The sequence below is a fragment of the Grammomys surdaster genome, unplaced genomic scaffold, assembly GCF_004785775.1.
Source record: "Grammomys surdaster isolate TR1022 unplaced genomic scaffold, NIH_TR_1.0 126113, whole genome shotgun sequence".
NCBI lineage: Eukaryota > Metazoa > Chordata > Mammalia > Rodentia > Muridae > Grammomys > Grammomys surdaster.
The window spans coordinates 1,430,105-1,446,982 of NW_021620921.1; the positions used below are offsets into that span (position 1 = coordinate 1,430,105).

General features: G+C 38.0%; 1 protein-coding gene across 2 annotated transcripts in view; it reads right to left on the reverse strand.

Moving 5' to 3' along the window:
- The window catches only part of LOC114611472 (cytochrome b5 reductase 4), a 62,695-nt gene that overhangs the window by 18,005 nt on the left and 27,812 nt on the right, over window positions 1-16,878 (reverse strand). For both annotated transcript variants that reach the window (XM_028756206.1, XM_028756208.1), the window contains 6 exons: window positions 14,963-14,995; window positions 13,822-13,944; window positions 3,931-4,071; window positions 2,564-2,716; window positions 745-895; window positions 362-448 (listed from right to left, as the gene is read on the reverse strand). In XM_028756206.1, the coding sequence (XP_028612039.1) occupies window positions 362-448; window positions 745-895; window positions 2,564-2,716; window positions 3,931-4,071; window positions 13,822-13,944; window positions 14,963-14,995 (688 nt within the window). The remainder of the gene's footprint in view (window positions 1-361; window positions 449-744; window positions 896-2,563; window positions 2,717-3,930; window positions 4,072-13,821; window positions 13,945-14,962; window positions 14,996-16,878) is intronic.

Consider the following 16,878-nt stretch of genomic DNA (forward strand, 5'->3'; position numbering starts at 1 on the left):
CTTCTAGCTCAATATTCTTAAATATGTACTGCTTTCAGCTGACTGCTCACTGATGTTCTTTTTAATGACATAGGCTCTTGCTGTGCTACTCTTTCTCCCTGAGTTCATGTTCAAAAGATTTGTTTTCTATTGATAATACCAGCATAAGAAGAAAACCAGCGATAGGGCTATCAATATGCATTAATTCAATCAACTAAAAATGAAGCCAGTCTGCTGAACAATGTGAGACATACTTCTCCTGGAGAGCGCACAGGTAGGGATTACTAGAAGACCTGAGAAATGCCACAACATTCAACTGTGCTTCAGCTATCCTCATTACACTATGTACAAACACTTAAATTTGAATTAACAGGTGCAATACCTTTTATCTTTTAATGCCAATTTCTCTAGCTGACATCTCCAAATTATATCGTCCTCTGTTTTATTGAAGAACATCAACTTCACCTTCCTTAAAAGGAAAAAAAAGGAAAGCTCATATTATGTTAGTCACTATGACATTTAAAATATGCACAAGTGGCAATGTTCGAAGTGAACCTGGTGAATGCTTTTAGGTGATGCAAATTATGAAAGCATGAAAGGAGAGCGAAGCACTAAATCCTGAGTAGGTGAGGAGGAGACAGAATGGCAGGCCATCAGCTGGGCAACACTAGGAGGCCATTCAACCTCAGTGAGCAGCTCATGTATGATGGATGCCTTGCACTCAAAACCTCCCAAATAACAGTAGCCAGAAACAAGGGAACATACCTGAGACAGGCTATGTGAGTTAAAGCATAATTCAGTACAGTAACCATTGGTGTGAAGCCTGTTCCCGCTGCCAATAAAAAAAGATCTTCTACTTCCTGGAGTTTGGATACTTTAAAACTGCCCTCAGGACCACTTACAGAAATAAAATCTCCTAAAGAAATAAACAAAATAAACAAAATCAAAAAACAAATGAAACAAGAAACCTAGAAGGGAAATAGGGACAGAGCACTGGGAGCGACAGGGTAGACCTGTGACTGCCACATCCATCTCTGCAGTAGGACAAGAGCTGCAGAGGCAGTCATCAGATACCAAACTATGCCAGATTGATGAGTAATTAATACAAGGTCACTAGAGAATAGATATTTGCTATTTATACACTGGTTAGTAAACACAGGGTCAAGCTTAGCAGGAGAGAAATTCGAAACAAATGTATTCTAAAGCCTTACACTGGGAAGTATCATAAACTTCTCTAGTAATAATTGAAAAGACAGACCAACTGAAACAAGATGAGCCATTGTGAGTTTAATTCCTAGAAAAACAGCAAGATCAGAGACCAGCTGTACTTGGGCAGTTGTAAAATGAGTGCCCAATTTCTGTGGTGACTGGATGACAGAGAGTACATACCTCTCTCATAAAAACACTGCCACCAGAGCTACATTCAGAAATCTCCAATGTAACTTGAAAAATAAAAAGCTAAACCTGTTCATTATTTTAAAGTTATTTCAAATACTATATTGTAATATGTTTGGGTGCTTATAATTTCCTATGTTTTTCACAACAGGAGAGTAATGGTAGTTAAAGGGACAATCATACTTTAGGTGGATGTCTGAGTCAACTTTCAGAAGTAATATAAAGACTTCAGTGAGAAGCCACCCTGTTGCCCAGTGTGAGCTGATACTGATACAGATAGAGGAAGGACATTTCTGCCATTAAGAGAGGAAAAAAAAATCAAAATGAGATGGAGAAAATGAGAAAACATAGAGAAAGGATTAGAAACAAAAAGGACAGTTTTTGAATCTTCAGAGACATTATAATGTGTTACCCAGTCTTTCAAGGTCCATTTCATGATAGCCTAGTATGTGTCAACTGTCATGCTAGGTCCTAGAAATAAGGCAAACAATACAGCTTCTACCTGTAACTGCCAGTCTTACAAACAAGCTGTGTGCTTATAACCCTTATCACAGAGCACAAGTAACTGTTATGAAGTGATTCAGGGAGAAGGGGGCTTCATAATTGAAGTGCCATTTCATTGAGTCTTTATAGGAAGGAATATAGCAAAGGAAGGGCTGACAGGCATTCTAGATGAGGCTCCGATATGAACCTAAGATTGAGGATAACAAACTGGGGTTTCAAGGAGCACAAAGCTAGAGAGCCCATCAGGTCCTTGTAAGCCTTGTCGGGGAAGTGGTCAGCACAGCTAAAGCAGATCTGCCAGAGGCGTCAGCAAAAGTAAGTCTATCTTCAGAGAAGCTTGGAGAAGTTACTGGAAATTGCAGACGAAGAGAAAGACACCAGTAAGAGCCATATGTGAGAGACTGGTTAGAGGGCAAAACAGAAAGGTAGAAGGCTTGCTTTTAGGGGATGGGAGGAAAGATGACATCAAACGTGGCTGACTGGATTCAGGGAATGAGCAAGTCTCCAGAGAAGGGCCGAGATGAACAGAGATGCTGCAGATGATGAAGATGGAGGATGTGGAGCACAAGACAAAGAGAGGATGACTTCCGCTGTTGACATCCTCAGTAGACTCCCACATGGAGATAAGAGAGGGTCTCTATCCAATCTATAGCACAAACAAGGCTACAAATGCAACATTACTAACCAATCTGAAGACGATCAAGCTCTGGTGTGAGGAGTCCAGCAGGATAGATTTTGATCAAAAAGTAGATGTATTTATTTGGGGAAAGAACTGGTTCTTTAAAATCTGAGAGTAAGGAATCAGACACGGGTGTATATGGCTTAACTATTTCTGCACCTGGAAAAAAAGATCAAAACAAAGAAAAGTATAGCATTTAAAAGCTCTTAATAAAGATAAAAATACAAATCTTAGGATGCTATCAGTGTACGCACAAAACTAATGTGCACACACCTCTAATGAGATGGTCCACAGCCATGTTTTATTTACATTTACATATATCTCAAGACTATAATTTTAACAAACCAATGGTTAACCATTATATACAGTCTTTTTTATTATTTATTAAGTATGAATCTAGATAAGCATATGAGCTTTGTAATGGGCTATAATAAAGTGACACCAAAATTTTGCCATGGAAATGTAATAAAAAAGACAGAAAATTCCAATTCTATTTAGCAAGAGTAAGTGGTTACCAATGCAATCACTAGGGAAAGAAAGGAGACATCTCACCTTTAATTTTATATATTTTGAATTGTTTTAATGTTCTAAAATTATTATTTTGGCAGCAGAATGAAAGTAACAATAATCTTATTATCTCATGGGATGCGATTATTTTTTAAAAGCAAAATGAAAGTACGTGGTACAAATTTTACCAGATTCCAGAGGGAAAAAGTCACCAAATATTTGAAAGACCAAAATTTTAGACATGGGTCTAATTATATGGAACCTAAAACTTATTGGTTAAAAATTATGCTAAGGAAGACAGCTCATGCACAGCAGTCTGGTGTCAGTGAGGATGAAGAGAAATAACTACAGAGCTCTCGCAGAACACCACCTCTACCAAACCTCAGAAGGGAGTCTACAAGATGGAGCACTGCAACACAGGCCGAGGTAAGGATTCTGCAGCTTCACGAGCCCAAGAAAACGGTGGCTATCAGTAAGAACAGTGCAATTTAAACAAGTAGATGAAATTTAGGATGAAATAAGGGGGAAAATGCACTCACACAGTAAGAAACATAGTTTTGAGCTTTGTGTACTAGTAACATACAAAAGGAAACTAAGTACTGTTACACACTCATTCTGAATCTTACTGGTTCAATCTCACAAATGGTGGCAGCCCCTAGGAGATACCAATGGCCCATGTCTATTTCTAGTCAACTCTCTGTGATACTCCCTCCTTTCCACCTGAGGCAAGCTGCTCCATGTGTCCAGCAGCACAGACAGTCCGACATTTACTCACATCCATAAACCCAGAAGCTTCCTGACATTAAAGCCAGGTGCCCAGAATGGCCAGAACTGCCTAACCCCACCTGAGCTTCCATTCCCCTTACCTGTGACACTGAGCTTGAGGTAAACATGTTGCCCAACTGGCACCTGAAGGTGAGTACTTGGAGGCAGCATCAGACAGAAAAGCCTTGTATCATGAGTAACATCTTCCTTGGAAATTAACTGGCACCGTCTGTAGTATAAGCCTGGAAGGCAGTGCAAGAAGGTCACTAAGTGGAAAGCCCACAGAAAGTTCTGTCTCTGCTCTTTTAGAACTTCAACTTCACTAAAATGCCTAACAATTCTAAAACTCATTAATTTTACAAGGCTACTTTCTATTTCATTTTCTAAGATATTTTATAAACATACAAACACATCTATAATTTGAAAAAATTAATAGTATTATAAATTAACAAAATGAGTATTATTTCTTCAAACCTGTTTAAAAACAGTCTCAAGACACTAACATCCAATTTCTTCTTAAATTTACTTTGTAGGTAACTATTTTAGGCTTTATAGTTACAATAGTATTAATCTTACATGTGAAAAATATTTGATAAACATTGTAAAGTTTTTCTTTTCCATTGAAAAAGTTTTGAAAGCTGAGTACTTGGAATTTAACAATATTATCACTGTTAAACAGGCTTAGCAACACACTCTGATAAAAGAAAGAAAAATATGTATCATGTCTATGCTTATATATATAAATTGTACATGCATCTGAAAACATCTTAACTATCTAAATTATTAAACAAAATATAAGTTTTTATGAAGTAACAGCTGAAGGCAATAGGTTTATGGCATACACTGATTTCAGTAAAATAAATCAAGTATTTCTATAAATACTGAAAATATTTTAATAGCCATGTTTCTAAAATACTTTATACTGCATAAAACAATTAATATGAAAGACTTGTTATAGGAATTCTAAAAGCACTGTCACTTATAAATTCTCTTCTGACTATAAAGAGTTTACCCCTAAAGACTGACCATCATTTATCTCCTCTCCCAGAAAACGGTGTTTACAGAAATAGAACTGATTAGTAACATACTCATCCTGATTATTATTTTCTCTCTTTCCCTCTCTCTCATCTAATAGTATTTAACTTGGTATGAAAAGATTTACTCCAGATTATAGGAAGTGAAAGCCACCAAGCCAACAATCAATGGTTAATAGAAAACTAGAATTCATAAACAACTTTCAGAACTAATTTTGTCCACAATTAAATCAAGTTCTTATTTTCCTGTGGCTCCCAAAGTCCCTGTCCTCCAATCTTTCTACCTGTTATCCTGGTAACTCAGGAGGTACGCATGTGTACAGTCACCTAACTGTAGCACCAGGAAATATGCTTGGGTCTGGTTACAGCTAGGAATATTACTCTAAAGTCATCCTGGAAGGCCTAACTAGTTCTGGACTAATGACAGTTTCAAATGACAAAGCTCACCAACAGGTAAAATGAAAGTTCAAACTGTCTCTTTATCCCTTTCTCTAGACCAGTGGCTCTCAACCTATGGGTATCAACCTCTTTGAGGTTGGAAAGACCCTTTCTTCATAAGAGCCACTTAAGATGATCAGAAAACACAGTTATTCATACAATTCATAATGGTAGTGAAATTAGTTATGAAGTAGCAAAGAAAATAATTTTATGTTTGGGGGGGCCACCATAACATAAGGAGCTGTGTTAAAAGGTCATAGCATTAAGAAGGTTGAAAGCCACTGCTCTAGACCTTTCTTGACCCCAAATAGAGAATAGAACCAAAGGTTCAGATGCTGTATGTCTAAATAGTCAAAAATAATACATCAGACAAAAACTGTCACATGTAATAGTTCTGTGTTAAATCTTGAAAACATATGACTTCATAAAGTCCACTGGGCTCCAGGTCAGCATTCTTTAGCTCCTCAGAAGAGCATGATACAGTGAGATACCTGAGGTCTACAGCCCAAGTCTGCCCTCTTTTCTTTCTTCATCTTCACCTTTCACCAAGCAGGTTTACACAGAGATGTATGAATGAACTTGTATGTTCAAGCTCATCCAAGTTCTTTCATCAACAGTCCTAGGTACTTTTTGGATACAACCGGATTTGGGACCATTGGGCAGACAATGTTGAGGTTTCAGATCCTGGGAGAATAGTGTTGAAGAAAAGAAGACAAAGTCTAGATACCAACACCTTAGCCTTGTCCATTCCTGCTATGTGGGAATGGTATGATTAAATGGAAGACAGCTCTATGGGCTCCCCAAGTGTGGAACCCCTGAGCAGGTGACTTCTTTTCTTGCCCAGGTCTAAGAGCTACAGTGTTTGATGAAAACTATTCATCTTTGACTTGCCAGTTTCTACACTGCCCACATGGATTTGTTGTAGTAAGTATACCTTTCTTCAACTGTATGGAACCTACAAGGGAATGTGGGTTACTGTGACTTACAGACTTCCATGTGAACAACATGGATACAGTGTTCTTGCCATTCAACATTACTGAGACAATCTCACCATTTAACCTACAAACAAGAGGCATAGTTTCACATGAACTTCCTGAATACAGGTTCTACAACTTAAAAAAGAAATTAAGAGTTCATCTTGCAGTAGTCCTGTGGGGCTGGCCAGACAGGATGAAGAGAGTAGAGCTGTGGAGCAGTGAGATGCAGTGTAGAGCAAATGGTACAAATTACGTCTGTGGGGCAACAGCGTTTCTCACCTGTCAAGCTCTTGGCTTCATAAGAATAGATGATGACTTAAGAAATGTGCAGCTGACCCCCAGACAGAGTTATTAAATTAACAGGCTGGCAAGCCAAGGACGGAAAAGATTCTGCACAAAGCCTTACCAACCTAAGACAGAAGTGCATTGCTTTTGATAATGCATATTCCATGATAAGTAAGGAAGATATTCTTGTCAGAATGACCTAAGACAGGCTCAGTCTTGTTAATGAAATAAAAAAGGGAGAGAGGTGGAGAGCCTTTGGGGCTGCTTGGCAAGAATCTGACATGGGCCAAGGACAAGGAAATAGGCTGCTTGGCAGGAATATGACATTGGCCAAGGATAAGGAAGTAGGCTTCATGCAGGAATCTGACATTAGGTTAGAACAAAGAAGCAATTTTAGGTAGGAATCTAAATCTTAGGCTAGAACAAAGAAGTAATCTCAGGCAGGAACCTAAATATTAGGTTATAACAAAGAAGTAATTTCAGACAGGAATCTAAATTTTAGGCTAGAACAAGGAAGTAGGCTTCAGACATGAAAATGACCTTGGGCTAGGACAGGGAAGTAGGCTGAGATACTTTGGTCATCCTGATAAGCTCTTAGAAACAGTGATCACAGGAGTGTTCATGTAATTGGATGCAATGCCTTGATTTTTCTTTGATTATTTGTGTTTATTGTATTGCTTGTTCCTTGATTATTTGCATCTATTGTATTGTTAGACCCTCAACCTAGACCTGACCTTAATATATGCATGTAATCAAAATGGTATAAAAGCATAAAAGAGGAGGGGGGATGGGACAGGGGGTCCTAGGGAGGGGAAATGGGGAAAGGGGATGAAATCTGTATTGTAAATAAATAAAATATCCAATAAAAAAGAGAAATGTGCAGCTGAAACTAATATAAGATGGTAAGACAAAAGCTTCTGTTCCAAGTACCTAGCCTCTTTTTATAAAATACATATAATGTTGGCATACTCAAGGTAACACTAAAATACTAAAAATAAGATGATAACTAAAGATTTTTTTGTCTAGCATTGAAATTAAGTTATATTTTACATTCTTAAAAATAGGATTTCACAAAGCTAAAACAGAAGACACTAGCAAGTCTTCAATAGAGGACAAACAGAAGCAACTTTGTACTAAGGGTCTGTACTACCTCAGTCAAGGCCAGCTTCTTACCTCTAACAAACTTTTAAATGGCTAGGCCAATCTTATTTTCTTTGGTGGGAACAGAGCCTTATATAAGTTTAAAAGTTTGCCTAAAGTCACAAGGAAGCTGGCAAAAATGGGAGACATGAGATGGAACATGAAGTTACTAGCTATCCCAATCTGACAGGCCTTTGCAAGATGCTTGCGACCAGAGCAGATGGTTCTTAGTGTCTTCCCAAGTATAACAGGTACAGATTTACAGATTGTCCTCCAATCTGTGACTTCATCCTACTCTGACTACACTGTCCCAAAGCATTCTTGTTCAGTTACCTACTTTCTCATATCCTAATTTATAATCTTTGATCATTCATTCCTCACAAGAACTTCAACCAATGTAAGACTTCCAATTGTTATACATTTAAAAATGAAGTTTTTAGAAAATAACTCAAAATATACTAACACAAACTATTTAAAAAAATATTCAGATAGAAATACCTAAACATAGAAATACCTAAATGTCCATGCCCCAAACACCCATGTGCTATGGTATGCAGCACAAGACACTCTTATTAGAACTTGTCCCATTCTATAGCAGTGGTTAGGCCAGCTTCACCTTCTACTCTGTGTCTAAGGAAGTGAACAATGAGAAGTGAGCCTGACTCCAGGGCATAGAGCATGAACATATGAGAACAAACTATTAACATGTCATGAATGCTTATTAGAATTTGGAGACTGATAAAATAACTCTTTCACAAAATCGTTAGCATGTTATTGCATACTGAAGAACTAAAGATTGAAGTCTTTATATACACTTTAACAGAAATTAAATTACTGAATATATTCTGCTGTTAATTATTCAGCCTTTCTACTAATTTTGAAAAGGCTTCATTTAACTTCTTGTAGTAGTATAGTGTCAGTACATTACATCAAATCTCTTATATACGATAAGAATCTAATCACAATGCATTTTTAAGCACAAAGAATGACAAGTGTTATAGGCACATACCAATTAACACATGGAGTAAAATATGATAAAAAAGAATGTTCAAGAGTGAAATTTTTCATACATGATTTGAAAATTGGCATTATTAAATTGAGTCCTCTTTGTTTTAACTAGTATTGTTTAAAAAATATACCTGTCTAGTTTTCTAAATGGCAGTGACAAATGAGGTCTTCAAAAAATATTCCTAAAGCCTACTAAAATGTTTTACTTCAGCAAATGGATGGATGAGAACTGATTTCTTCAGTTACGGCTTTATATTTAAATACTTGGCCTTAAATTATGGGGTGGGTGGGTGGGGCTTTCTGGATGGCCCCAATTTAACAGAACCTCAGAAGCAGAACTCTGTAATAAGACTGTCACGAATCTGAGTCCTTCTATGCCCTTCTATGCCAACACCGCTTTACTAAAGTGCTTAAGTCCTCTCAGTTCTAACTGTTTAATCTTGTTTCACACTGTAACAACTTAACACATTTCTAACTTATACAATGCCTCATCAATTTGAATTATGCTGATTTCATATTCAGACAATTCTCATAGAAAGGAAAACAGGCTATCAAGATACAAAAGCATATCCAAGTAACCTTGCAAAGAATAGCTTTCACCAGCTAAACTGAGCAGATAACTCAAGACAGTAAAACATGGTGAAACGTATCACAGAATTTATTAATTTCTAGCAAGTATGAATGTTTTTCAAGGTGGTAGAAAAACATAGATGATTAGACAGGGGCTGGCAGAAGTACAGGGTCCAGGCCTGAGAGAAATGACTGCTCACCATGTTCTAGCAAGCATCTTTACAGGTGTACACTCCATGGCACACACATGAGTCAGTCATTAAGAAACCTTGTTGAAACTATATGAACTTTATGAAAATATCAGCATACAACTATATGAAAATATCAGCAATTTCATATGGTTCAACCTGAATTTAAGGTATGTGTCTTTGTGCATACATGCACACACACATGCACACATGTATAGGTTAATCTAAAGGCTCACATTGCTGTTGACATATCAAAATTATGACATGATTAAAAATATTTTTGCTCAATACCAATTTTATGGGTTGTTAATTGACAGATCTTTATTACAGGAAAAAGCAAATAAAACTTGAGAATATGTAAATGAAATTGTTCAAGTGTCCATGTATATGTTCACATACATATACATACACATACATACAACCACTCATTCATAATCTTCATTCTGGGGAAGAAAATGCAGTCAACTATTAACAACTGCATTGGAGTAAAGGTAAATAATGGAATATATTTCCTTCTCTGATTCATGTGTTTGATTACATCTGAATCTTGATGGCCATAAAGATTTGACATGAGAACACATTGTACTATAGATTTTTAACTTACATGATTGTTTTCAGACTAAAATTCTTTTACCTAAGAAACATACTAATCATAAAAGTCAGAAATTTTAATTAATACATAACAAAAACCTAGGAACCATATAGTGGTTGCCTTGTAAATGCAAGGTGGACTGACAGCAACGTCAGTAACACATTCATAAGATAAGAATTCAGCTCCACTATGATTTAGATCATGATTTAAGGAAGGGAAAGGCAAAAGCAGAAACTGTCTTTGCTCATTTGTCAAAGAAAATGGTCACCTAAGCACTGAGCTATTCCCAAAGCAGTAAATCTGCTGGGCACCTCACCCAGCTCCAGTGTCATGCAACAACATGGCTGAAGTTTTCCTGCCTGATTTTCCTCTCCTTTCTCTGCTTCCTTCCTTCCTTCCTTCCTTCCTTCCTTCCTTCCTTCCTTCCTTCCTTCCTTTCCTCCTTCTCTCTCTCCTTCTTTTTTTCTTTCTTCCTTTTTTTTTTTTTAAAAAAAAATTGAAGCTTTCTTTTTAAAATGGTGGCTCAGGACTAAAACTTATAGCAGGGATAAAAGAGCTCACAGAACGCCTCAGGAAATTACAGGAAAAACAGTTCAATGACAGCCATTCATCTCCAGAGGCCAGTCTTGGTTTTCAGTATCACTGATTTTGACTAGGCTTGTATCTGGCTGGCTAGGCCATTTCAATCCCTAGGTAGCCAGATAATCCTGGGAAACAGGCTTCACCCTGTTTGTTAGTAGCTCTTTTCCTGTGCAGTGACTGACCCTAGTCTTGGCTGGTTGCCGGGATCAGACCGTGCCATCATGTCATGCTCTCTTCCTGCCTTATAACACAAGGTCACACCACACCTCCAGCTAGGGCAAAATCAAATGGTTTAAATGTCCCCAAACACTGCCCACATTTTGTTTCCTCTATAACCGGTACAGAACAGCCAGTGATGATGTACAGCTCCCCATCAAATGTCCTTTGAAGATTGTTGCTTTTGTGAAAGCTCCTGCTGTCAAAACACTTAAGTCTACCTTTCTCAGGTAGTCATTTAAGATCAAATTCATTTGTCTGTTCACTTGAGGCTCCCTTCAAATGTGCTGTGTTTGGACTACATAACTCATCCTTGTTGGCTTATTTCCTCATAAGAGTTTATTTTATCTTATTCTTGTATATGTTCTTGTTCCTTCCTTGGAATATAGTTTCTGTTTCATAGCATAGTGGCTATATCAGCCTTCAACACATGACATCATTCAAAATCAGGATGTCTGATACAAACACAAATTACTTACAAATGTATGTTTATAACTGATAAATAAAATACTACTAATAAAAAGACACTGGCCTTTGCCTCCATTTTCTGACACGGAGCCCCTACAGCCATAAGAAGAACCATAAGAAGTTGGAGTCCAACTCTAGTTCTGGAAGTCTTTGTAACTTTCTAGTGATAGGTATATCTGAAATACAACTCCAAATTGCTTGGAATGTCCTGCAAGATAGAACCTTTTGTTCCAAAAAGGTGACTCTTTATAGATTCTGTACTGACTCTGGACAGGTGACTGAATGCTGAACTGATCAACAATGGCCAATGACATAGTAGATCATGCTTATGTAATGAAGTCTCTACAGGAACACTCTAAGAGAGAGCTCAGAAACCCTAAAAAGAATGCTGGGCACATATAGGCGCCTGGAGATTGGGAGCAGAGCTATAGAAGGCATAGAAGCTCCACAGCTCTTCTTACAAGCCTCTGTAGCCTTTAAAATAAACACATGAATATAAATGCTTGTCTGAATTCTGTGACTCACTCTGGCACTTTTTTTTTTTTTAAATCCAAGGTGAGGTAAATGAAAACTCTGATGTCAGTTTGTTAAAGGTACAGAACCTGGGATCTACAATAGGCACCTGTAGTTTGGGAGGGCTTTGTGGGACAGAGCCCTTAAACAGTGGGGCCTGCATCAGCTTCACGTAGTACCAGAATAGACCTAGACTACAGTCTACCCAGTTGGTGTCACTAGGTAAGTGGTTGTTGGTGAGGAGAAATTCCCACATATTTTTAATGATCAGAGAAGTGTTCTATATTGGACCATTAGAGTAGAAAACTTAATTTGACCTTCCATAGCTTGCAATAACTTCAAATATTAAAAGATGGTTAGCTGAATACAAGGAGCTACCATATGAACCCACTGAACAGCTGCAATAGGCCATACACGTATGCTTGATTGTTTATGGCAAAAATCTACAAGGACAGAATAGGAGAGATAAAAATAATAAATGCTGGGAACCCATGAGGCAAGCAGATGACTGACTAAGCAGATCTGAGAAAGTGGAATCCTAAGCCAGAAATCTGAGCAGCAACAGACTGGCACTTAAAAAAAAATTATTTATTTATTTTGTATATATGAATACACTGTAGGTGTTTTTAGATACACTAGAAGAGGGGATTGGATCCCATTAAAGATGGTTGTGAGCTACTATGTGGTTGTTGAGAATTGAACTCAGGACCTCTGGAAGAGCAATCAGTGCTCCTAACCACTGAGCCATCTCTCCAGCCCCCCTCCCCCTAGACTGGTACTTTTTAAATAGAAAACCCCTTTAATACCTCCAGGCTAGCAGAACCTGTCACCTCTAACATTAGAGTCAAGGAAGAATGAAAGTTTCTGGCTAAGTGTGTTTAAGAAACTCAGATGCTCTGCCACCCCACATAAGCTCTCTACTACTTAGCAAACCATGCAATGGGCCCTCTCAAATCTGAAGAAGACCGCACACACTAGCTCTTTAGAGAAGCTGCACAGGGTCTGTGAGTTCGGCAAACTCTAGACCAAACTGTGTCCTCTCACTTAGAGCAATTCGAGTATAACACCCACTACTTGTAAGATAACTGCATTTGGAGATAGAGTCTTTTAAAAGTACTTAAATTACGGTAAGGGCAATAGGTGTCCCTTTCCAGTAGGAGTGCTGCTCTTTGAAGAAGAGAAAAGCTAAGATACACATAGACACAAGGATGGTCACACAGGCCAAGGAGAGAGGCCTCAGAAGTATCTAATCCTGCTAATTCTATGGATGGAATTAAAAATCCCACAATTAAGATAAAACACATGGTTAGCAGTCATTATAGTATCTTAACTAACTAAAATAGTATTCTAGAAAAAGAAAAGAAATACAAAAGAAAACAATGAAAAACAAAAACAGTGGAAAGAGAAGGATAAGGCTAAGTCACATTTAGAGAACTGCAGCTTCTTTGTACACAAAGTTTCCAAAAGACAGTGTGCAAGAGAAAGAGAATACTGTTCCCTCTAGAGGCTCGCAAATTCTGGCATCAAACTTCTCCTCAGAGAAAACACTCAACTGTACAGGGAATACTCTGGCAATAAGTCCAACCCTTCATGCACAGCTGTTAATCAGCTGAAACATGAGCAGACACTTGAGAATCAGAAGTATCAAAGACAGCATCTGGAATGAAACATCAAAACAAAGGACAAACAAGACTGTGAGACAGACAGGTCACAGAGGGGAAAAAAGAAACCACTGGAACCCTATCCGTTATTCTTTAAAAAGATGGGCTACTGGGGTAGCTGAGTGGCTAAAGGCTCTTGAAGTCAAACCTGACAACTTAAGGGCAAAGAGAACCAGCTCCTGCAAACTGTCCCTTGCCTTTCACATGCAGGCCATTGTATGTATATTTCACAACACACACCCACACACACACACACAAATGAATGAACAAACAAACAAAAATCTTTAAAAGAAAACATGAGGATCAAGAGTACAGCATACCTGCATCTTTCTTTGGAATAAAGGAACCATGTTTCTCCAGGGGATCGCCAAGACATTTCCAAGAAACATTTTCTTTCTTTTGTAGGACAATCTCTATTTTTCCAACATTTTCAATAACCCGTACTGAAACAAAGAGAAGTTCCATTTGTTTCACTAACATTAAATGTGAGATTTTCTTTTCAAACCAACCTTTTTCACACAGTCACACTGTATGCTGCTATTACACAATGATGTCGATAATTAATAAAAAATAAGATTTTGTTCACTTAGTAAAATTGGTTTTTATTTTATCTTATGTTAAACCAGTTTATTTTAGATTCAGACTGGCTTCTTTCAAACTAATTTATCAAGGCCAGATATCTATGTGTGGTTTTCAAAGGAGCACAGATACAGTCATGGACACAGACCTAGCCAACAGCTTGAAACACATGTCACACTGAATGGAGCCACAAAACCAAATTTTAAATATTCTCTTTTCATATTTTTAGTTAAAGCTCAGAAGTTTATATATGTGAATTTAGAACAACACTGAGCCTAAGAATATATGAACAGACTCAGAAGAATCAGCACCTAGGAAGTATATGAGAGTCCATGGGAGTCTCTGATCACTGAAGACCTTATAGATGCCCTTCTTCCTTTCTCAGTGACTAGAACAACTCCACATGTGGGGCCAATAATAAACGTGGACTTGTAGGTCCTAACTTAAGTCTGATGAGGTGAACATGCTTTCAAAGTTGTAACACACAACTGTGCTTCGGCTCAGCAGCTCGCTGTCTGTTCTTCCACACTGTGAACCCGGCATCCACTTGACCATGGTTCTATGAAAGTGTTCCTGTCTGTGTGCCTATGAACTGCCTGTGAGGAGCAGGGCAAAGAACCACAGAAAAGGGACAAAAATACTTTTAAGGGAGAGAAAAGGGGGAAAAAATAAAGAGACAAGAAGACCAAGGAAAAAGAAAAGAAGAAAAAACAGAAACCCACGTGTACTTTAAAATAAATGTATTTTATGACATGAAAATAAATATATGTAAGAAAAATAAGCTAAAGGCCTGGATTCTTCCTATGAGTGTTTGTGTGTGTCTGTGTGTATCTATACATTTATATCTATATATGCATAATTTGTTTGCTTTTTTGTACTTACCAGAAATATTTTCTTGAACTTCATGGCTTAGTCCTGAGATTATATTTAAAAAAAAAAAAAAAGGTTTCATTACCACTAAAATTCAATTCACAAAAATTAGTCTTATATCTGTAAGATCATTTTTAATGTACTATTTCAAAATGCTCAGGACTAGAAAAATGAGAGACTAAAAGAAAACGAATGTTCCAAATTACTTAAAGTTCTTCCGTTTTTCCTTATCTCTTTCTGTTAACTAAAGAGTAAATATTTAACCATGACAAGTTGGTAACTCACTTTCTCCAGACTGACAATGCTACAGAGTAAGAAGTGAGAGAGAATGCGACCCTGGGATTCAGGCCCTATTATGCAGTCTGTGCCCTGTTCACACAGGTCAGGCAGTCAATTTAGCTGCACCGCCTCTTAAAGCTGAACATCCATTCAGTGCCCCTAAACAATTTTGGGGGGAGGGGTAGGTAATCCATAAGCAACCAAACACTTACCACGTATTATGGACATAAAGTTAACGTGAGACAGACTTTGCACTTAGTAACATCTATTCTAGAAAAGGAAAATGCAAGGTGTGGCTTTACCACTCTGCTCTAAATCTCATTGTGTCACTATGATTATCTGGCATCTGAATTCTCCAGCGTTTCAGTCTTTGCAATATAGCACTGGCATCCAGGCATTGCTTACTTTTTATTAATTTTGTTCTTTGACAGTTTCATACATATATAAATGTACTCTGATTGCTTGTAGCCTTACCTTCTCTTCCTCTCCTTCCTTTCCTGTCCACCTGTCCTCTCCTTACTCAGCTCTTTCTCACGTTCAAGTCTTGTTTGTGTCTCTCTGGGTTGGATCATAGTCGTCTGTGTGACTACATAGTCGTCTTTGTATTGGAACTATCCACTGGAGTCTGGTGGGTTCACCAGTGTGCACACAACTCAAGATAGTGGCTCTCTCTTGCCCAGACTCCATCAGAAACCTATACTTCAGTAGCAAGGGACAGGGTCCCACAGGCCTCTCTCTGACCTCCATCCCCATGGATGACTGTTGAGAAGGCTCATGTTGTGTAGTAGGTCCAAACCAAGTAACTGCAGTGGCTGTGAGTTCATAATTACATGGGTTATATCAACTAGAGAATGGAATTTCTTCTGTTCCCCCTTTCACAGGGTTCCCTGAGCCTTAGGAGGGATAATAAAAATGACTTCTTTAGGGCTAATCCTGCACCTGCCACTTACGCTTATCATCTTGGGTAGCCAAGTGTCTCTGTATTCACCACCATTCACTACGAATGGAAGCTTCTCTGGTCCGAGGTGAGATTAGCCCATAAGTGAGATTATGAACATAGATATCTAGAAGGCACTTTGACTTTACATCTACTTAGCTAAAATAGGTAGTAATTTCTGCCATAGGCCTATGACATATGTGATTTTGGGCCAGCTTTATAGCCCCAGGTGTGGTGTTCCTTCTGTGGACCTGATCCAATCAGGGAGAAGTTGGTTATCCCTATCACAGCAATGCCACTGTTTCCTGCCAGGTTGAAGCTTGTAGTTCACAGAGTTCACTGCTAGGGAAAACCCTTGTTACCTTTCTCCCTCAGCAGCCTGCATAACATTTCTGGCACTCTGGAAGCTAGAAAGCAGGAAAGATGTTTCCAGTTCAATTCTAGCTTGAATGTATATGTTAAATTACATAACTTTTTACTGGAATTTTTGCTTTTTATATGTGTCCAAGTGAGACTTCCCTCCAATACAAATCCAGTTTCTCCACCCTCATCTGTCCTGTAGTATATAAAGTACCTTGATGGCCATGGAATCCAGCCAGCTACATGTTTTCCTTTGTAGTCTTGAAGTCAATCAGAGTTTATGTATAGTCTCAATACTCTGAAAGATGCTGCTGTCCTATGGGCCAAAACATCTTAAAGCAGCTATAGCCCT